The following is a 19,999-nucleotide window of genomic DNA, read 5'->3' on the forward strand; positions in this document are numbered from 1 at the left end:
CAAGTCTGAGGTGCACAAGGCGGTCTCCCTCCACTTTGTCCCAAAGTCCAACGCGTGACGGTGTTGGGATTTGCTTCCGTCACGGCTTCTGCGCCCCTGAAGCAGTCGCTGGCTGGCTGTTTCGTCACTGTACATAGCAAGCAACCTTCGCGCCGCCTGGTCGCCTGCTCTCGCCTGCTCTCGCCGCCGCCGCTCCAGTCGAACACGGTCATCTCGTCAACTGAACACCTCAACAACAAGGTTTGGACAGCACCCAACCCACCACACACAACCCACTCGACTCTGGACGCGCCAAACATGTCGCGGCAGATGATAGACTATGACGACGAGCTGATGAAGGTGTGGTCGTTGGTGAATGAGTTGTCGGGTGAGTGGTGATGGCAAGATACACACAGAACCGCGCGACCGGTCGGCTGCTAACAAGCGGCCAGAGCAACTCGCCAACAACCGTGCCCTCGTCCAGCAGCTCAAGTCTCGCACAGAGAACGTCAAGGTAAGCGGGTGCGTATGGGGCAAAGCTGACTGGACCAGGGCCAATCCGTCCACGCCGGCGCTGGCTTCCCCCTGCGTCGCTTCAACCTCGACATTTCTGATGGTGGGTGATCAGTTGGATGATTGATTGACCCGATAGAGGAGTTCCAGAGCGAGCTTGAGGCCTTTGCATCCCACCTGGTCCTCGAGAACCAGACGCTTCAGCATGAGAACAAGCAGCTCAACGGCCTACTGAAGGAGTACGAGCAGACGCTCGAGACGGTCATGGGCAAGTTCCGCGGCGTTGCAGTGAGTACAATGGGGCAGAACATGTCGCTCACACCCGCAGCATGCATCACAACAACACGACCTCGCCCTGCACTCGTACTACTCGCAACTGCTGCAGTCCCTGCAGACGGCGCACTCGGCAGCCCAGCTGCACGACGACAATTCGCTCTCGCTCCTGCTGACGCGACTGTCGACCCTGCTGAGGTCTGCGCTGCGCTCGTTGAACGGCGAGGAGGGCACCTTTGACCCATCGGCATTGTCGGGTCTCCTCTCGCCCGACGAGGCAGTACGCACACCGTCACCAATCTCCCCCAACAGCTCGAGTTCGTCGCGCGACAACAGCTCTGCCGGTGCCGCACCACCGCCAAGAGCCAACAGCAGCCGACGAAAGCACTTCCCCGGCTTTGTCCCCGGCACATCGGGCGGTTACATTGGCACCGAGGGACAGAGCGACTGGGCGATGGAGCGCGAGATGGAGATTCAGCGGCTCGAGGAGGAGAACAAGGCACTGCGCGAGATGCTGGGCATCGCTGAAGAGGTGGCTAGCGAGGACCCCGAGCCAGAACACGACGCTGCCGACAAGTCTCCAATGATTGCGCCCCAGCGCAGACCAAGCGCGTACACTGTCGAGGAGCTCGAAGCCGACGCGCAAAAGGAGGCAGACGAGAGAGAGCACGGCGCAATCGACACGATCGAGGAGGAGCCGAGCTCGCAGCTGCCAGATTCGGTGCTGGGGTTCCGGGCCGAGGCGGATCAGCCGCCGCCCGAGAACGTCTTTGACGAGACAGACGGCGAGGCGGTACCATAGGGGCGTGGGTGGAGTGTGTAATTATGTGTACAGTTGTTCTAGGCCACGATTTAATGTCCACGAGTGCATACTAACAAGGAGGCTAGGTTCTGGCCAGCAGATCCGCCCCGGCGCCTGGCCTACTGCCGGGACAAGTTTACAATCCGCGCGACCTCCATGGACGGGCGGCGATCGACTGGGCTGACGACAATGACGCTGCCCTCGAGGTCGAGGACGCTGAGCGAGTCGCTCGACTGGGCGACGTGTCTCGATGCCTTGGAGTTGAGGCGGAGGCGCGAGTGGTGCGACTCGGCGCTTGTGGCCTCCATGTCGTCCGAGTAGGACGAGCCGACTGAGCGCGCCGACGGCGGGCGGAGACTAAAGTCCAAGTCGGAGTAGGTCGACACGGGAAAGTCCATGGGGAAGCGGCGCAGGTCGTCCTCCATCTCCTCGGAGAGGGCGTACACGAAGGGCAGGGAGGCGGCGCTCGTCGCACTGCGGCGGGGCGAGCCGTAGAATCTCGCGCTGTACGGGGACACGGGGTGCATGGTGGAGACGCCGTCGAACCGTGTCGTCGGGCGCGAGGTCACGTCCTCGGGCACGCTCATCACGCTGAGCTTGGACCCGCGTTCGTCCTCGGCAATGGGCGGGAGGCACTCGACTTCGGCGCCGAGGATGGGCACAAACTCGCGCGGCGCGGGCGGCGGCATTGGCACCGCGGCAAACGGGTCCGAGCCGAGTGGGGAGGGCAGAGCGGCTTCGACGTCGACCACGAGGCTGGCGCGTTTGGTCGAGCTGGCCGAGTTGACGAAGACGGCGCTGACTTCAAAGCTGAGGCGCTGGGTGCGTGGTGGCGCCCGGCAGCGCACCCAGGCGCCGTATGCGCGCCAGACGTGCACGTTGAGTGTGAGTGGCAAGGCGGTGGCCAGCCCGATTGACGCTGGCGTGAGCTACGCTGTGGGCAGTACTCACCCTCGAACACCCGGGGCCACCAGTCGTTGCGCCACGTAACCGCCTCGAACGACAGGTAGGTGATGACTGCGCCGCTGCAGACGGCGAGGTATGCCACGCTCGCCCAGTGCCGCCATGTCGGGCGGATACGCGGGTTGGGGTTGCCGCTGACTGCGTACAGCGTTGAGACGGTACACAGGCAGACGAAGAGCCCGAGCACGGGCGGGAAGAGGAGCGAGAGGCGGGCTGGGGTTAGCACTGTACAGTGCCACATCGTCACGCACCATAGCGCCACCACCACGACCCGTTCGCATAGTAGTACCCCCACCACTGGGACCCGCCGACGAGCGCGCTGGTCACGGCGTGCGAGGTCGCGAAGGCGTACACGGCGGAGAGGAGGGCGGCGTAGAAGGCCTTTGTGAGGGGGCGCGGCTTGTGCGTGGGGGTTTCGAGGCGCGTGTCGGCGGTCTGGGGTAAGTCAGCAGCTTGTCCGCGTCATGCCGACGCACGAAGGCGAGCGCAGGCAAGTGGGCGACGGCCGCGGCCGTGAGGAACGTCGTGCTGCATGTCATCATCAGCGGGGCGGACACGCCGCCAACCGGACCAGACCCACAGCACCGAGTCGGCCGTGCCCGAGGCCGTCGTGACCCCCTTTAGCCGCCCCACGAGCTCGATTGCGGCCGGGGCGGCGCGCGCGACGCCGACGAGCGCGAGGGAGAGCGCTGGCGGGCGGAGGCGGCGCGAGCGCGGGATGCCGCTTGCGCGGAGGAGGTGCGGGGTCGCGAGGAAGAGGAGGATCGGGGCGGCGGCGAGGGTCGTGGCTGCGGGTAGGGGGTGGGTCAGCTCGCCGCCGCATGCCGGACGCCGCTCGCTGCACCCCCGGCCAACCTTCATACACTGTTAGCAGGGTGCTGGACACCATGGCGAGCGAGCGAGTGAGGTTAGAGTACAGTCGGCATGCGTGTCTCGCCGTAAAGGAGTGTGAGTGGGTGCTGTCAGAGTCGTGAGTGGGCTGTCAGCGTGATGGAGGTGGTGCAGGAGCACCACCCAGCTGATCCGTCGTCACTGTCTGCACGCCATCACGCCAGCTGCGTGCGGGTCATGCTGCACCATTCGGTCCCTGCCGCCGTTCTCGTTGTCAGGCGCGATGAAGGACGCGAAAGGACGCTTGAGCGGGCGTGGCGGCGTGACGTCGGGCGGATTGGCAGGAGAAAGGAAGCCAGCGACCAGCGGAGGGCGGAGCGGATGCCACTGGCGTGGTGCTGGGCTGGCTGGACCAAATGCTGCATACTGTACACTGCCACCGTGCTAGCGCCACTACACCCCCCACACCTTGATCGTTCCATCTGGTATTATTAGCTCGGCAGCGCGCGGCGCTGACTCACCCAACGACGCCGTGATGACCTCCTTGCCATTGCTGTTGGCCAGCACGCCGGTGATGGCGCGCGAGTGCGCGGCGCGCGACTGCCCAGTGCCGTCGAGCACGCTCCACGTCCACAGCCGCCCGTCCTCGTCGCCGGCGAGCACGGAGCCCTCGCCGCGCGCAAAGGCGGGCTTGGAGCGCTGCGTCGTGGCTTTGTGGCCCGAGAATGTTTGTAAGACCTGGAGCGGGGCGTTAGCGAAACCAAAGGGGGCCGGGGGAGGAGTAGCCGCACCGATCCGTTCGAGCGGTCAAAGAGGCGCAGCTTGCCGTCTAGTGACGCGACGAGCATCGTTTCGCGCGGCGTCGACGGCGACGGCGTGAGACCGGACACTGGGGCTGGGCGTGAGCTGTGAATCAAGGCCACTCAACTCACCTCCCACCAAATCCTCCGTCACCTTGCCCATCCGCACGTCGTAACTCCGAACATGTCCGTCGGCGCTGCCAGCAATAATCTCGACCGAGTCGGGCGGGATGTCGAGCGTGGTGATGGACGAGGTGGCGCCCTTGAGTGTCTGCAGGGGGTCGCGCACGGCGGCCCGCATGTCCCACAGCATGATCTTGGCATCGAAGCCGGCTGGCGTGTAAGCTGGAGATCAGCAGCTCTCAGCTTACCACTCGCTAGCAACCCCGCGTCGTTGGAGAAGGCCACGGCGTGCAGTTTTCCAAAGTGACCCTGTAGCCTACGCAGCACGGCGCCGCTCGCCACGTCCCATACGAAGACGGCCTTGTCGCCGCCGCAGCTCGCGAACTTGGCGTTGTCGTGGGCACTGGTGGTGGTCAGAGAGGCTTCGACCTGGGCGAGCGTGCCTAGCTCGGCTCGGCCACTCACATATCCAACGCCAACACCTCGTGCGCATGCCCTCTGTACTCCTTGATCCCCTTGCCCGACGCCGGATTCCACAGCTTGATCGTGCGGTCCGACGACCCGCTCAGGATGTACTTGGCGCCATTGTTGTACTTGACGACGTTGACGGCGCCCTGGTGCTCCAGCCTGCGTGTTAGTGTGATCGAGGAGAGGGGAGTAGCGTACGTTTGGACGAGGCGCGAGGGCACGTCGCCGTTGCCCCGGGACGGTGCCATGGCCATTGGAGGATCGGAGGAGCGAGAGATAACGCGACAGCGACAACAATAACAACAACAACCTCGAGATATGCTCGGTCTCCACTTTCACTCATGACGGAACCAAATCACCGAGCCGAGCCACACCCCGAGTCCACAACCCCGTTCTCTACAATACAGTGCATAGATGCGTGCGCAATTAGAAAGGCAGAACGTTGCCCGCGCCGCGCAGGGCCATCTGGCCGCCAAAGCGCAGTGTCGTGACGCCGCCAGGGAAGTAGGCGGCGAGGTAGGTGAGGAGGGCTCCGACCTGGTTGTTTTGTTAGCTTGCTCGGCCTTTCGCTGCCCGACGCGACGCCCACCTGCACGATGGCCGCAATGAGCGTGCCAATGGTCGAGCGGATACCGATCGCGAAGAAGAGCGTGAGTGCCAGCGAGCCAAAGTAAGCCACGGAGAAAGGGAGGCGCTCGGGCGAGACGATGTGCTTGACGTCTGGGCGCGGCGTCAGCTACGCTGCAGGCTACACGCCGCCGCCACTTACGGTTCCACGGTCCGTGGAGGATGGCAAAGCCCAGCATGAAGAGACACGAGCCGAGGGTGAACGCGAGCGCGAACTTGCGGGGCTTGAGTGCCACTGGGTGTGAGTAGCGTCCCGGCGCGGCGCAACTCACACATGGGGAGGAAGAGGAAGGCGATGCCGAAGCAGGCCATGCCGCCGAGGCAGCACGCGATGAAGCCGAGGAATCTGGAGTGTCAGAGCTGGCCATTGCTTACAGTAAACACGTCACAGCTCACCGTTCCCATCGCTGTTGACGCCGGCGTCAGTAAATGTATCTTCCAGGGCAGCGGGACGACCCCTCCACTCCCATCGCAGTACTCACCGAAAGCGCAAAGTACGCCTCCTCCTCTGCACTGTTACCCTCGTTCCGGAGGGGAATGTACCCGCTCAAGCTGTTCCATGTGCGGCCGAACACGCCGCCGGCGGGTTGTGATGAGGAAGCTCCTGCTGTGGCCGCCGAGTCGTCCTGGACCGAGTTTGCCCACCGGAAGCCGGCGAGCTGGCCGTGGAAGGCAGAGGCGGCGCCGCTGGACATTGTGGTGTGGGCGGCGGTGCGATGGAGATGCGAGGGGGATGTGGCAACGTTGAGGTGTCGTTGTTGTTGCTGTGCTTGCGCCGCTTGGTTGGCCGCGTCTACCCCACTTCCCTCGATCTCGTCGATGTCGCAGCCTACGCCAGCGTTGGAGGCAGGCAGGCATGGGTGGCAGGTGGGCGGCGCGGCGGGCGAGGGCCAAGCGCGCAAGCGGCAGCGTCACCACCACGTGATCCCATTACGTGTAATTCGGGATCAAATCAACCTTGGTATTGTTATCAAATCTGGCTGCCTGGCTGGCTGTGCACGGCATTGTGTGCACCACTCAGTGGCCTGCCTGGCTGCACCCGGCGTCACTACCACCAGCCAGGCGGCGAGGGGACAATCGTCGCTCTCCGGCCAAGACAACCGACATCAACTGCAACTCATCCTCATCCCTCACATCCAGCGACACACACACACACCCACACACCTACATCATGTCAAAGTACCCCCCGGCCCAGTCTTCGGCCGCCATACCAACAATCCTGCCGCCGCTGCAGTCCGAGTCCAAGCGTGACAGGAAGAGGCGCGAGACTGTCAACAAGATTGAGCTCCTCCACAATGGGAGCTGGAACAACCGCGACGAGTGAGTTGGTGTGGGCCGGTGAATGCCATCCACCGGGCGAGGCGAGGTCTGCAAACGGCGGCGCTACTGGTCTCTCGTCACTGCGGCGCAATGTCTTGCGGATGCCCAGCCCAACCCCACCCCGCCCCACCCCGTTCCCCCTTCGGCCGCTAACGGCGCAGGAAATTCTCCCAGCAATACAAGGAGTACCACAATGAGAACAAGGCTGTCAACACGCAACCGCCAACCTCATCAAAGTATCTCCTCCGCCTGTACCCCAAGACCATTGAGCGCGACGCGTTCTTGACGGCTACCGAGACGCACCACCAGTACAAGTGAGTTCGACCTCCACCTTGGTGCAGTGGGCAATTCGGCTGATACAGCCGCTAGGGTCAACCAGGCCAAGAAGATGTACGAGAGCGAGCGCGACCACATCGAGGGCATGTACTGGGAGGCTCGTGACCAGGTTCGCCAGCGGTTGCTCAATTCGATCGAGGAACGCCGACGCAAGCTGCGCGAGGAGAAGGAGGGCGGAGATGTTGTGACGGGTGAGTGGCGCACGGTGACACGGTGACTGACATCAGAATCTCTACTGGAAACTCAGGCGCGCCGGCCACCACGCCGTTCGCCCTTCCGATCCCGTATCGAGCCCAAGTCGACGTCGCGAAGTGCGACCCCGGCGCTTCTGCGCTCAAATGGCGACTCTGGCCACTCTAGTCCGGCCGACGGCAACAAGGGCGACATTCTTCTCCACGCAATGCTGGCTCCTGCGCTGGCCCAGATTTCAACCGACGACATTCTGACACCCCAGTCGACGTCGTTGGTTGTTGCTGCCCCACCAAACGGCTACACCGCGCTGCAGGGAACTAAGCGTGGTCCCCGCGGCAAGGCTGCCAACGACGACAAGGATGTCGGTGCGGCTCCCGGTACCAGCGCGGCGCTCGCCATTGCAAGTGGACAGACGTCGGCGCCGACCAACAACTCGGGCAAGCGTGGTGCCGGTGCTCAGTCGGGCTGGGTTCTCGGCAAGGCGCTCAACGACATGCGCAAGATGGAAGAGGCGACGATGCTTGAGCGTGACAGCGACTGGGCGAGAATCCAGGGCTCGACACAGGGGAGGGGGAGGAGGGCGAGGGGGGACTGAGCTGCCGTGAGCCCGTGGAGCGAGCCCGCCGCCGAGCGGTGGGAGAGGGCGCAGACAGCGGCGAGGTGGCAGCCGAGGTTGACGCCACCGGGTCGCCGCGAAATGCGAAACGTTGTATCATAAGTACAGGTCATGTAAGAGACAATCCGTTACGAGATCCCTGTACGTGTTCGGAGCAGTGAGTGCAGTGTGCGAAGAGGTGTAGGTCGCAAGTCGACTGTCCGCATACCATCGTAATCTCGGTGTCGGCGCGACTCGTCAACACCTTTGTTCGGACCGACAATGGTGTTTTCCAGCGTACGTAAGACCACATGGCTGGCCATGTTGCATTCTCGGCGCCTCTGGGCGGCACGGGCGGCGCACCTCTTTGTTGTCAGGTTTGGCGTCTGTACATTGAGTGTACCACCGTGCCGTCTCCGATGTCCGCGCGATTTTCCCCACTATGTAACCAGCGTTGTCCGATAGTCGTGATGTATCTATAGACATCCCGTGTAGTCCACCTAGTCCAGGTGGTCAAGGAAGGGTGGGGGAGGGTTTGTCTTTCTCGGTGGCCCAAGGACAACACGCTGCTTCTGTTTCACATGGCACTGGGCCGAGCATGAAGCTCAAGTGCCGCTGCGTGGTGCCGTTCCGAGTGGCCATCGTGCGTCGTGATGATGTGTCCCTTAAACAGGACGACCACAATCAAAACTTGTCCCCAATATCTGCCCCATCAAAGTGAGGGCCCGTGAGGGCACGATAGATGACATCAAGAGCAGCGCTGTAGCATCCAGCAGTCGGGTGTATCGGACCTCGTGTCCGGCAGTGGTCGGGAGGGGTCAAGGGTGTCAGTATTTCGCCGTGATGGGGACACGAGTGGAAGGTGTTGGTTTGTCGCGCAGGTGTGCTAGCTGTGCCTGAGGGTCTGGGCATGCTAGGCTACAGCCGCCGGCGCCGCGGGGCGAGGGGAGCGAGCGAGTGAGCGAGCAGCCAGGAGCAGCGTGGGAGCTTGCTAGACGGCTGACAGCGGCATTGTTCGTTTCTCTGGGGTGGACCATTATTTTTTTTTCAGTGCACAGTTATCCTGAATTGCTGGCTGCCAGGCAGCGACCACGACCATCGGAACAGAGCCTGGCTGGCTGGCCGCGCGCTGGCTGGGCGCTGGGTAATGACGCGCCCCACGTCTCTTGTTTTCAAAGTCACGTGACATGTATTTCCCCCATGGAAACACCCCCCACTTCACCCACTATCATGAGCCAGCACTGGCTGGCTGGCTGGCTGGCTGGCAGGCAGGCAGGGTGCCGCCGCGCGGAGATTGTTAACCGGCTCAGATCGCGCATCCACCCCACCAAGCCTGCTCGCATCGGCTGCAACCCCCCTCCCACCCACACTCTCTCTCACTCTCTCATCTCCTTTCCACTCTACTCTCCTCCTCTCTCTCATCAACAAAAGGGTTAGACAAGACACTTGGACTGCATAGAGCGCACAGTCCTCTCATCTTTTATTCCCCTTCTTGTAAACTACTAGCGACCCACGACCCAAACCACCGCCTGTCCCGATCTCTCACAGCGTCATCGGCAACCAGCGGCCTTCCCCCCAGCCAATCTAGTCCGCCAACCACTCTCGGCCCCCTTTACTGGGTTTGCTCTTCACAAGCCTAGAGCTACAAGCCCACCATGACCTCTGCCGCTCCTCAAAGCGCCCCGGTCAACGGTGACCAGTACGACCATGCTCGCGTCGCCCAATTTATTGGTGAGTCACCGAGCACCCAGGGTGGGGCCCACATGCCACTGTGCTCCGTTTTCTTTGGGGACACGGCGGTTGCTCTGTCTCGCTCCTTCGCCCACGCGAAGCAAAGCAACAGTGGACTTGGGCTTCTCGGGTTACAGACAAGCAATGGACAGCCTAGCTGACAAGCACTCTCCTCTCCTATGCATCCCGCGACCATACAACGCCGCCGCCGCCGCCGCCATCATCATCGTCGCCTCCACCAGGCGCCAACGCGATCGACACGGCTCCCTCTGGCCTCGTGACCGACTTCGTCAAGGGCCACGGAGGCCACACTGTTATTACAAAGGTGTGTATCAGTCTCCCACGCATCGCCACTAACTCTCCCAGGTGCTCATTGCCAACAATGGTATTGCCGCCGTTAAGGAAATCCGTTCCATCCGCAAGTGGTCTTACGAGACCTTTGGCTCCGACCGCCAGATCGAGTTCACGGTCATGGCTACCCCCGAAGACTTGCGCATCAACGCCGAGTACATTCGCATGGCCGACCGCTATGTCGAGGTCCCTGGTGGTAGCAACAACAACAACTACGCCAACGTTGACTTTATCGTCGATGTTGCCCAGCGTGCTGGTGTGCACGCTGTTTGGGCTGGCTGGTAAGTGTCGAATTTCACGTCCAACCGTAATATTATCTTATCTAGCGCCTTTTCACCCTCCATCTGATTTTTCGTATTTTTCGTCGATCGCTGACATGTTCGCAGGGGACACGCCTCGGAGAACCCCCGTCTTCCCGAGACTCTGGCCAAGTCCAAGATCATCTTCATCGGCCCTCCCGGTTCGGCCATGCGCTCGCTTGGTGACAAGATTTCGTCCACCATCGTCGCCCAGTCCGCCGAGGTTCCTTGCATGCCCTGGTCCGGTACCGGCATCACGGACACTATCCTGTCCGACCAAGGCTTCATGACCGTTCCTGACAAGGCGTACGACGATGCCTGTGTCCACGACTGGGAGGAGGGTCTTGACCGCGCCAAGCGCATCACCTTCCCCGTCATGATCAAGGCCTCTGAGGGTGGTGGCGGAAAGGGTATCCGTATGGTTGACGACGAGGAGAAGTTCAAGGGCGCCTTCCAGGCCGTCGCTTCCGAGGTTCCTGGATCGCCCATCTTTATCATGAAGCTTGCTTCTGCCGCCCGCCATCTCGAGGTCCAGCTTATTGCCGACCAGTATGGCAACGCCATCTCGCTTTTCGGCCGTGACTGCTCGGTCCAGCGTCGTCACCAGAAGATCATCGAGGAGGCTCCTGTCACCATTGCCCGTCCCGAGAAGTTCGAGGAGATGGAGAAGGCCGCCGTCCGTCTCGCCAAGCTTGTTGGCTACGTCTCTGCCGGTACCGTGGAGTACCTCTACTCGCACGTCGATGACAAGTTCTACTTCCTCGAGCTCAACCCCCGTCTCCAGGTCGAGCACCCCACTACCGAGATGGTCTCGGGATGCAACATCCCCGCCATTCAGCTCCAGATCGCCATGGGTATCCCCCTCCACCAGATCCGCGACATCCGTACTCTCTACGGCCTCGACCCCCACGGCGTCACCGAGATCGACTTCGAGGGCGACAAGCCCGAGTCTGCGCACACCCAGCGCAAGCCTCGCCCCAAGGGCCACGTTATCGCCTGTCGTATCACTGGCGAGAACCCCGACGCCGGCTTCAAGCCCTCCTCGGGTGCTCTTACCGAGCTCAACTTCCGCTCCAACTCGAACGTCTGGGGTTACTTCTCGGTCAACGCTGCCGGTGGTCTCCACGAGTACGCCGACTCGCAGTTCGGCCACATTTTCGCCTACGGCATGGAGCGTAGCGAGGCCCGCAAGTCGATGGTCGTCGCTCTCAAGGAGCTTAGCATTCGTGGTGAATTCCGCACCACTGTCGAGTACCTTATCAAGCTGCTCGAGAAGCCCGAGTTTGAGAACAACACTCTCACCACTCAGTGGCTCGACGGCCTTATCGCTGAGGGCATGACCTCGGAGCGTCCCGACACGACCCTCTCCGTCATCTGCGGTGCCGTCGTCAAGGCTCACGTCGCCTACGAGGCGTCGGTTGCCAAGTTCAAGTCGGTCCTCGACCGCGGTCAGGTTCCCACCAAGGACACTCTCCAGACCTTCTTCAAGACCGAGTTCATTTACGACGATGTTCGTTACTCGTTTGCCATGGCCAAGTCTGCTCCTCTGCAGTTCACCCTCTACCTCAACGGTGGCCGCATCTTTGTCGGATGCCGCCCGCTCAGCGACGGCGGTCTCCTCATCTCGCTCGAGGGTGCTTCGCACACTGTCTACTTCCGTGAGGAGGTCGGCGCCATGGTCATCTCGATCGACTCCAAGACCACCATGATTGAGGACGAGCGTGACCCCACGCAGCTCCGCTCCCCCTCGCCTGGTAAGCTCGTCCGCTTCCTCGTGGAGTCGGGCGACCACGTCGACGCTGGCGACGCCTACGCCGAGATCGAGGTCATGAAGATGATCATGCCCGTTACCGCCGGTGAGAGCGGTATTGTCCAGTTCATGAAGCAGCCTGGTCAGCAACTCGCCCAGGGTGAGCTCCTCGGTATCCTCACCCTCGACGACCCCTCCAAGGTCAAGTTTGCCCGTCCCTTCGACGGCATCCTCCCCACCTTCGAGCTCAAGAACGGCCGCTACGGAACCAAGCCCCACCAGCGCCTCCGCGAGCACCTCGAGGTTGTCTACGACAACCTTGCTGGCTTCGACAACAGCGCCGCTGTTCTCCCCTCGCTCCGCACCGTCGAGTCCTCGCTCCAGGACCCCGAGCTTCCCTATTCGAACGCTCACGACGTCCTCTCGACCCTCAGCGGCCGTATCCCCCAGAAGCTCGAGGACGAGATCCGCGCCCAGATCGAGACTTGCCACAACTCCAAGCTCGAGTTCCCCTCCAACAAGCTCAAGCGCATCATTCAGATCTACGTCGACGAGAACGTGCCCTTCAAGGAGCGCCAGGCTGTCATCAACGCCATCGCGCCTCTTCAGACTCTGATCGACGCGTTCGCCAACGGCCTCAAGGTCCACGAGTGGCAGATCTACGCCGACCTCCTCAACTACTTCACCGAGGTTGAGGAGCCGTTCGCCGACCAGAGCCGCACCCAGGAGGAGATTATTCTCAAGCTCCGCGAGGACAACAAGGACCTCGACAACGTTGTCAAGCTCGTCCTCTCGCACTCCAAGGTTGCCTCCAAGACCAAGCTTGTTCTTGCTCTCCTCGACCTTATCAAGGCCGAGCCTAAGGCGTCTACCACCCCCGAGAGCGGTGTCTCCAAGGCCCTCAACCGCATGGCCGAGCTCGACAGCCGCCCCACTTCCAAGGCTGCCCTCAAGGCCAAGGAGGTCCTCATCGTTGGCTCGCTCCCTAGCTACGAGGAGCGTCTCATCCAGCTCGAGCAGATCCTCAAGTCGTCGGTCACCACTAGCTACTACGGCGAGTCTGGCAGCGGCCACCGCCTGCCCTCGAGCGACCTCCTCAAGGAGGTCACCGACTCGAAGCACACCGTCTTCGATGTCCTGTCGAACTTCTTCGACTACAAGGACCCTTGGGTTGTCCTCGCTGCTCTCGAGGTCTACGTTCGCCGCGCTTACCGCGTCTACAACGTCATGCACCTCGACTACGAGCCCGCTGCCCAGGCTGGTGACTCGAACATTGTCACCTGGAGATTCAAGATGGGTGGCCCCGGCCTCGAGTCGGCCACCCCCCGCGTTGACTCTTCGCGCGACATCACCCGCATTGCCAGCATGAGCGACCTCAACTTCCTCGTTCACTCCAAGCAGGAGCCTGTGCGCTTCGGTCTTATCTCGTCGTTCAACACCATCCCGGACCTCAACAAGGGCTTCGCCGGCCTCCTCGCCCGCTACCCCGCGTTCAACATCCAGGAGTTCTCCGAGAAGTACGGCAAGGACGCCCGCAAGCCCCACGTCCTCAACGTTGCCCTCCGCCTCTTCAACGGCAACAGCGGTGCCACCGACGCCGAGCTCCGCGAGCAGGTCACGACTCTTGTCAACGAGCACAAGGACGCTGTCAACGGCATTGGAGTTCGTCGTATCTCGTTCGTCTTCTGCCGCAAGGACCAGTACCCTTCGTACGTCACCCTCCGTGAGCTCACGGACGGCTCTGGCGGCTGGAAGGAGGAGGAGTCTATCCGTAACATTGAGCCCGCTCTTGCCTACCAGCTCGAGCTTGGACGTCTCTCCAACTTCAAGATCACCCCCCAGCCCTCGGGCAACAGACAGATTCACGTCTACCGTGCCGTTGGCCGCGAGAACACTTCGGACGTGCGCTTCTTTGTCCGCGCTCTTCTCCGTCCCGGCCGCTTTGTCGGCACGATGAAGCAGACCGAGTACCTCATCTCGGAGACCGACCGTCTTGTCGGCGACATTCTCGACACCCTCGAGGTCGCTGCCGCCGAGTACCGCCAGGCCGACTGCAACCACATCAGCGTCAACTGCGTCTACGCGCTCAACGTCACCTTTGACGACGTCCAGGAGGCCCTCGCGGGCTTCATTGAGCGCCACGGCAAGCGTCTCTGGCGTCTCCGCGTTACCCAGGCCGAGATCCGTGTCGTCATCGAGGACGACGAGGGCAACGTTCTCCCCGTTCGTGCCTTCATTGAGAACGTCTCGGGCTTCGTCGTCAAGTACGAGGCCTACCAGGAGGTCACCAACGAGAAGGGCAAGACCATCCTCAAGTCGATTGGCGAACAGGGCCAGTTCCACCTCCAGCCCGTCAACTTCCCCTACTCGACCAAGGAGTCGCTCCAGCCCCGCCGTTACCAGGCTCACATCATCGGCACCACCTATGTCTACGACTTCCCCGACCTCTTCCGTCAGGCCGTCGACAAGGCCTGGCACCAGGTTCAGCAGCAGCTCCCCAACGTCAAGATCCCCTCGGACCTCCTCACCGCGTCCGAGCTTGTTCTTGACGAGCATGGAGAGCTTGTTGAGGTCAACCGCCCCCCTGGCCTCAACTCGGCTGGTATGGTCGCCTGGGTCTACACCATCAAGACTCCTGAGTACCCCAAGGGCCGTCGCATCGTCGTCATCTCGAACGACATTACGTTCCAGATCGGTTCGTTCGGTCCCCTCGAGGACGAGTACTTCTACAAGGCTACCCAGTACGCCCGCAAGCACGGTCTCCCCCGTGTCTACCTTTCGGCCAACTCGGGTGCCCGTATCGGTCTCGCCGACGAGGTCATGGCCCTCTTCGAGGTTGCCTGGAAGGACGCTAGCAAGCCCGAGAAGGGCTTCGACTACCTCTACCTCACTCCCGCTGGCCTTGACAAGCTCAACGCCATGGGTGAGGGCTCTGTGATCACCGACGAGATCGAGGTCAACGGCGAGCGCCGCCACAAGATCACTGCCATCATTGGTCTCAAGGACGGCCTTGGTGTCGAGTGTCTCCGTGGCTCGGGTCTCATTGCTGGTGAGACGTCGCGTGCCTACGACGACATCTTCACCATCTCCATGGTCACTGCTCGTTCCGTCGGTATCGGTGCCTACCTTGTTCGTCTCGGCCAGCGTGTCGTCCAGGTTGAGGGCCAGCCCATCATCCTCACTGGTGCCCAGGCCATCAACAAGGTTCTCGGCAAGGAGGTCTACACTTCCAACATCCAGCTTGGTGGTCCCCAGATCATGTACCGCAACGGTATCTCGCACTTGACTGCGGGCAGCGACCTTGACGGTGCTCTCCAGATCATCAACTACCTCACCTTTATCCCTGCCAAGCGTGGTTCGGCCATCCCCATCCTCCCCACTGGCGACACCTGGGACCGTGACGTCGACTGGACGCCTACCAAGGCTCCTTACGACCCCCGCAACTTCCTTGCCGGTGTTGTCGACGACAACAACACCTTCCAGACCGGTATCCTGGACGAGGGCTCGTTCTTCGAGACGATGGGTGGCTGGGCCCAGACCATTGTCACTGGCCGTGGTCGCATCAACGGTATCCCCGTTGCCGTCATTGCCGCCGAGACCCGCACCATTGAGCGTGTCGACCCTGCCGACCCCGCCAACGAGAACTCGACCGAGAGCCGTGTCGCGCTTGCGGGTACCGTCTGGTTCCCCGACAGCTCGCGCAAGACTGCTACTGCTATCGAGGACGCCAACCGCGAGGGCCTGCCGCTCATCATCTTCGCCAACTTCCGTGGCTTCTCGGGTGGTATGTCGGACATGGCCCAGGCTATCCTCAAGGAGGGTGCCAAGATTGTCGACGGCCTGAGCAGCTACAAGCACCCCGTGATCGTCTACCTTGTGCCCAACGGAGAGCTCCGTGGTGGTGCCTGGGTCGTGCTCGACCCCTCGATCAACCCCGAGTACATGACCATGTTTGTCGACAACGAGTCGCGTGGTGGTGTCCTCGAGCCCGAGGGTATTGTCGAGGTCAAGTACCGCAAGCCCCGTATCCAGGCGACCATGGCTCGTCTCGACCCCGAGTACGCCTCGCTCAAGGCCGAAGTCGAGGCCGCTGCCAACCCCGAGGCCAAGGCTCTTGCCCAGGCCAAGCTCGAGGCTCGCGAGAAGCACCTCGGCCCCTCGTACCACTCGATTGCCACCGAGTTTGCCGACCTTCACGACCGCTCTGGCCGCATGAAGGCCAAGGCCGACTGTGTGCCCTGCGACTGGCAGAACGCTCGTCGTGCGCTCTACTGGTCGCTCAGACGCAAGCTCAGCGAGGTCCGCGTCCTCAAGAAGCTGTCGACTGCCAACCCCAACCTCGAGTACGCCGAGCGCAAGGCTCTGTACCAGCAGCTCGTTCCCCCCGAGCTCTCGTCCGACAGCGAGATTGCTGGCTTCCTCGAGAAGTCTGGCGACTCGATCGACGATTTTGTGCAGAGCGTTCGCGACGAGTACTGCGCCGACAATGTCGTGTCGTGGGCTTCGACCAACCAGCGCGGTGTTCTCGAGGGCTTCCAGCGTATCCTCGACTCGCTCGCCCCTGCGGACCGCGCCGCGTTCCTCGCGCAGATCTCGCAGCAATAAGTGTCTCGCATAGAATGTGCTCTGTAGGAAGGAGGCTTCTGCCTCCTCTTGTGTCATTACCGTCCGTTTGCATTTCGTAGTCCGAATTCATAGACTTATATACAGCTTGCTCCTAGTTAGGGGAATGCAAGTTTGCAGTGAAAGTTGCAGTGAGCGTTGCAGTGGACGGACTGGTTGCAGGCGTCTGCTCTAGTATACAATGCGCTAACTAGTACGGCGCGTGGCGCTTCTCCCTCCGCTTGTCCTGGCGGTCGTTGCGTCCACGACCGCCGTAAACAGGACCATGACGGGGGCCCTCATCAACCTCCATGTCGTCCGAGTTGTCGCTCTTGTCGCTCTCGCTCTCTTCCGTCTCAATCTCGCTCTCGTCGTCCTCGTCGTCCGAGGCGACGTCCTCGCGCCCGTCGCCTCCGTCGTCATCGATAGCAGGGTTGCCCGTCCACAGACGGGGCAAGCTCGCCAGGCTCCAGCCGGCGAGCACGCCGTCCTCGCTGCCGGTATACAGCGCTTCGTCCCGCACCGCATGGTACATGCAGCGCACGACGTCTTTGTGGCCGCGCGCGCCGGGCTCAGAGACAAAGTACGCCGAGGGGTGGTATGGGCGGTTTTCGCGCGTGCTGAACGCGGACGCGTGCTGGATGACAATGTTGCCGCTGGGCAACGTCAGTTTTGTTTCCCCGCCACAGCACCCACTCGTTGGACCCCACGCCGACGATCGGCAGACCACGGTTGTTCACCCCGAGGCTGGGACACACGTCGATGAGGTAGTCGCTCCGCAGTCTGTCGGGGTACGCGCGCTCGCTGCCCACCGGCGCGACGACGCTCGGGCCGGCGCGCGGCAGCTCAAAGTCGCGGTACTTGAACTGGGCGCTGCTGATCTCGGCAAAGTCCTGCAGCTGGAGCTCGCCGTCGTCCGGGTCCGCGCCGACGCCCCACGCCGCCACAAAGTCCATGTCGCTGCGCGCCCAGATCTTGAGCCGGCCCTCGTAGGCGTAGCTCCCGGCGGCCGCGATGCTCTGGTTCCAGTTCTCCTCGGCCTGCACGGCCTCCTCTTCGTCCGTCTGGCGCAGGTCGGACAGCGCGACGCAGCCGTCTGTGGCGGTCGAGAGCAGCAGGCGCTGGGGCAGCTGTCTGGCCGGGGACACCTGGAACGACGACGTGGGCGGGAGAATCGACAGGTGCGTAATGTCGTCCGAGTGCGTAGAGCTGTGCCGGTACGCCGGCTCGGACGCGTTGCGCGTGTCCCTGCGCGTTAGCTGGATACGCACTGCGGCCGCCGTACCAGAACAAGATGTGCGCCTCGGATGAAACAAGCTCCGTGCCGCCGACGACGAGGTGGTCGGACTCGCTCACAGCGAGTGCAGTGACAGGGAGGGGCTTGCGGATAAATGCTGGGGAGTGTCAACTCTTCTGTCTCTCTCCTCGACACCGCAGCGCAGGCCCCCTCCGGCGAACTGCTCCAGTACCCACCCTTGATGGTCGTCGCGGCGCGCCGACTCCGCTCGTCCCACCGCACGACAGTCGCGTCCTTCGCCGAGCTCCAGATACTCCCCTCCTCGCACGTCACGGCCGTCACGGGCCCAGTGTGCCCCGTGAGCCGCTCGACGGGGGCGAGGGTCTGCGCGTCGGCGATGGTGAGCACCGGGTCGGGGTGCTGGAGGATCAGGTGGCCCGAGAGCGAGGTCGGCGTGATGCCCGTGATGTACGGCCTGCCGGGTTGCTGGTGCGCAAGTGTCGCGAAGGCGACCGGGGGGAGGGGTGGCATTTTGGGAGGTGGGGTGGGGGTGCAGTGGGTGAGGAAAGGTCAAGACGACGGAGAGAGAACGTCGCGATGACGACGGTGGCCAGTGGCCACTTGTTGATGACCCAAAATTCCACCAACCTCCACCGGACAAGTTCACATCGCACTCACCCCCACTCCATGTCCATACGCCAGCCAAAGCCCAAGCAGATCCGGCTCCCGTTCGACGTGCCGCGTCCCAAGAAGGGCGCCGAGGCGCCAGCAAGAATATGCGGCATGTGCGTGTCGCAGCGTCGCAGCTGCTGCTGAGACGAGTCGGAGCTGCGACAGCCGCTGACACCACCAGATGCCGGCGCAACGACAGCAGGTATACCTGCCCACGGTGTAACGTGGCGTACTGCTCGCTCGCATGTTTCCAGGACGAGGTGTGTCAAGCTGGAGATGTCTTGAAGCAGCTGACGCCACGCCCCAGGCGCACGCGCAGTGCTCGGAACCCTTCTACAAGGCGACTGTCATGTCACAGATCGCGCTCGACCCCGGCGCGGGCGCCAAGGAGAAGGCCGACACGCTGGCCATGCTGCGGCGCTTCGAGGAGGCCGCAGTGGACGGGGAGGACGCCATGGCGGCACTGGAAGCGGAGCAGGGGGACGAGGACGACCTCGTAGCCGCACTGGACGGCATTGATCTCGGTACGTCGGGCCTGGTGGCGACTAACTGACCCCAGAAAACATCGACTCGAACGAGCTCTTCCGCCTGCTGCCCCCGGCGCACAGGGACGCCTTCCTCGCCGCCATGCGCGACCCCGAGTCGGCAGAGACGCGCGAGCTGCTCGCCGACGCTGCGGCCGGCGGGCTGGGCGAGGCGGAGCCCGTGCCCCCCGCGCTGCCGTGGTGGGAGGCGCGGCTGGACGGACCGCGCGCCGCGTCGCCACCCCCGCCTGTGGACGCGGCTGTCGTCGACGCGATCCAGCCGCCGCCCGGCGTCGGCCCAAAGCTCGTGTACAACGTGCTCGCTGTAGTGTGGGTGGCCTTCGCCGTTCTCGCTGACCCAGCAGACTGGCATACCTCCACACACTGCTCAGCCTCCGCCTCCCCTCCCTCGACGCAGCATACTTGGCCCAGCAAGGCGTCGAGGCCGAAGATGTTAAGGTTGAGATTGGCGCCCTCGTGCCGTTCCTCACCGCTCCCAAGTCGACCACCCGCTTCGAAAGTGTCGAGCAGGCCTGGGGTAGTGTGTGGGACGCGATGCAGGCGTCCGCGCCGCCACGAGCCCTCCTCCCCCGCCTGCTGGACATGGCCGCCCCCCTCCTCCACCCGCCCATCACGACTGACCCCCCGCGTGCCGCGTCGGTTCTCGACGATCTTTACCGCCTGTTCGCGCGCCCCAAGGCTGCTGCACCAGCCAAGAAGGTCGCATTCTACCTCGCTGCCATGCGGCAGGTACCCCGCGCCGAGTGGCTAGCAGTCGAGCGCGAAGTGAAGAAGGATGCGGACAAGTTGCGAGAGGAGAGTGCGGATGAGGCAGCCGCCCAGCCAACGGTTGGCGCCAGCTTGAAGCTCGAGGACCCGCCCACCGGACCACTCCCACCAGCCAGCATTACACTGTTGTAAACTATTGCATGAATGGTTGCATTGATCTGCTATGCTGTTTGTCTATCCGTAGAGGTGGAGACGCGGCCGCCGTGCTGCGCCAGAGCCCGA

The 19,999-nt window shown here is 62.7% G+C and overlaps 7 protein-coding genes across 7 annotated transcripts; 4 read left to right on the plus strand and 3 right to left on the minus strand.

The window, feature by feature from the left end:
• The first annotated feature begins 169 nt into the window (after positions 1-169).
• On the plus strand, positions 170-1,622 carry LOC62_03G004989 (uncharacterized protein). Its single transcript, XM_062771515.1, has 5 exons — positions 170-367; positions 432-493; positions 532-595; positions 632-780; positions 821-1,622. The coding sequence occupies exons 1-5, from the start codon at positions 298-300 to the stop codon at positions 1,565-1,567; spliced, it is 1,092 nt and encodes a 363-aa protein (XP_062627499.1). The 5' UTR covers positions 170-297; the 3' UTR covers positions 1,568-1,622.
• A 2,146-nt stretch (positions 1,623-3,768) lies between these two features.
• On the minus strand, positions 3,769-5,026 carry SPBC713.05 (putative WD repeat-containing protein). The gene is made up of 7 exons (XM_062771516.1): positions 4,951-5,026; positions 4,750-4,911; positions 4,533-4,687; positions 4,294-4,494; positions 4,153-4,256; positions 3,883-4,099; positions 3,769-3,843 (listed from the first exon to the last, which is right to left on the minus strand). The coding sequence occupies exons 1-7, from the start codon at positions 5,004-5,006 to the stop codon at positions 3,815-3,817; spliced, it is 924 nt and encodes a 307-aa protein (XP_062627500.1). The 5' UTR covers positions 5,007-5,026; the 3' UTR covers positions 3,769-3,814.
• A 118-nt stretch (positions 5,027-5,144) lies between these two features.
• Positions 5,145-6,074, minus strand: sft2 (Protein transport protein sft2; the record flags this gene model as incomplete). Its single annotated transcript, XM_062771517.1, has 6 exons — positions 5,145-5,289; positions 5,342-5,472; positions 5,522-5,614; positions 5,652-5,725; positions 5,776-5,786; positions 5,862-6,074. 6 exons carry the CDS (start codon positions 6,072-6,074, stop codon positions 5,179-5,181), a joined length of 633 nt encoding a protein of 210 aa, XP_062627501.1. The 3' UTR covers positions 5,145-5,178.
• Positions 6,075-6,500: 426 nt separating this feature from the next.
• LOC62_03G004992 (uncharacterized protein) lies at positions 6,501-7,979 on the plus strand. The gene is made up of 4 exons (XM_062771518.1): positions 6,501-6,699; positions 6,861-7,013; positions 7,069-7,226; positions 7,263-7,979. Exons 1-4 carry the CDS (start codon positions 6,551-6,553, stop codon positions 7,820-7,822), a joined length of 1,020 nt encoding a protein of 339 aa, XP_062627502.1. The 5' UTR covers positions 6,501-6,550; the 3' UTR covers positions 7,823-7,979.
• Positions 7,980-9,082: 1,103 nt separating this feature from the next.
• Positions 9,083-16,701, plus strand: cut6 (Acetyl-CoA carboxylase). The gene is made up of 4 exons (XM_062771519.1): positions 9,083-9,553; positions 9,796-9,878; positions 9,920-10,185; positions 10,291-16,701. The coding sequence occupies exons 1-4, from the start codon at positions 9,478-9,480 to the stop codon at positions 16,556-16,558; spliced, it is 6,693 nt and encodes a 2,230-aa protein (XP_062627503.1). The 5' UTR covers positions 9,083-9,477; the 3' UTR covers positions 16,559-16,701.
• Positions 16,702-16,766: 65 nt separating this feature from the next.
• Positions 16,767-18,360, minus strand: WDR89 (WD repeat-containing protein 89; the record flags this gene model as incomplete). Its single annotated transcript, XM_062771520.1, has 4 exons — positions 18,029-18,360; positions 17,841-17,949; positions 17,252-17,803; positions 16,767-17,211 (listed from the first exon to the last, which is right to left on the minus strand). Exons 1-4 carry the CDS (start codon positions 18,321-18,323, stop codon positions 16,767-16,769), a joined length of 1,401 nt encoding a protein of 466 aa, XP_062627504.1. The 5' UTR covers positions 18,324-18,360.
• A 110-nt stretch (positions 18,361-18,470) lies between these two features.
• On the plus strand, positions 18,471-19,919 carry ZNHIT2 (Zinc finger HIT domain-containing protein 2). The gene is made up of 5 exons (XM_062771521.1): positions 18,471-18,577; positions 18,646-18,724; positions 18,772-18,988; positions 19,024-19,318; positions 19,354-19,919. Exons 1-5 carry the CDS (start codon positions 18,480-18,482, stop codon positions 19,907-19,909), a joined length of 1,245 nt encoding a protein of 414 aa, XP_062627505.1. The 5' UTR covers positions 18,471-18,479; the 3' UTR covers positions 19,910-19,919.
• The last annotated feature ends 80 nt before the right edge of the window (positions 19,920-19,999 follow it).

Source organism: Vanrija pseudolonga, chromosome 3, assembly GCF_020906515.1.
Source record: "Vanrija pseudolonga chromosome 3, complete sequence".
In the NCBI taxonomy this organism is placed as follows: domain Eukaryota; kingdom Fungi; phylum Basidiomycota; class Tremellomycetes; order Trichosporonales; family Trichosporonaceae; genus Vanrija; species Vanrija pseudolonga.

Bases quoted from the DNA above. Each gene is read 5' to 3' on its own strand.
- LOC62_03G004989 (XM_062771515.1), top strand. From the start codon at position 298: ATGTCGCGGCAGATGATAGACTATGACGACGAGCTGATGAAGGTGTGG. The intron at 368-431 runs GTGAGTGGTGAT...ACAAGCGGCCAG, and splicing joins GTTGGTGAATGAGTTGTCGG to AGCAACTCGCCAACAACCGT. The intron at 494-531 runs GTAAGCGGGTGC...TGACTGGACCAG, and splicing joins CTCGCACAGAGAACGTCAAG to GGCCAATCCGTCCACGCCGG.
- SPBC713.05 (XM_062771516.1), bottom strand. From the start codon at position 5,006: ATGGCCATGGCACCGTCCCGGGGCAACGGCGACGTGCCCTCGCGCCTC. The intron at 4,912-4,950 runs GTACGCTACTCC...ACTAACACGCAG, and splicing joins CCCTCGCGCCTCGTCCAAAC to GCTGGAGCACCAGGGCGCCG. The intron at 4,257-4,293 runs GTGAGTTGAGTG...GCTCACGCCCAG, and splicing joins GACGGAGGATTTGGTGGGAG to CCCCAGTGTCCGGTCTCACG.
- LOC62_03G004992 (XM_062771518.1), top strand. From the start codon at position 6,551: ATGTCAAAGTACCCCCCGGCCCAGTCTTCGGCCGCCATACCAACAATC. The intron at 6,700-6,860 runs GTGAGTTGGTGT...CTAACGGCGCAG, and splicing joins AGCTGGAACAACCGCGACGA to GAAATTCTCCCAGCAATACA. The intron at 7,014-7,068 runs GTGAGTTCGACC...TACAGCCGCTAG, and splicing joins GAGACGCACCACCAGTACAA to GGTCAACCAGGCCAAGAAGA.
- cut6 (XM_062771519.1), top strand. From the start codon at position 9,478: ATGACCTCTGCCGCTCCTCAAAGCGCCCCGGTCAACGGTGACCAGTAC. The intron at 9,879-9,919 runs GTGTGTATCAGT...TAACTCTCCCAG, and splicing joins GCCACACTGTTATTACAAAG to GTGCTCATTGCCAACAATGG. The intron at 10,186-10,290 runs GTAAGTGTCGAA...ACATGTTCGCAG, and splicing joins CACGCTGTTTGGGCTGGCTG to GGGACACGCCTCGGAGAACC.
- ZNHIT2 (XM_062771521.1), top strand. From the start codon at position 18,480: ATGTCCATACGCCAGCCAAAGCCCAAGCAGATCCGGCTCCCGTTCGAC. The intron at 18,725-18,771 runs GTGTGTCAAGCT...GCCACGCCCCAG, and splicing joins TCGCATGTTTCCAGGACGAG to GCGCACGCGCAGTGCTCGGA. The intron at 19,319-19,353 runs GTGGGTGGCCTT...CTGACCCAGCAG, and splicing joins TACAACGTGCTCGCTGTAGT to ACTGGCATACCTCCACACAC.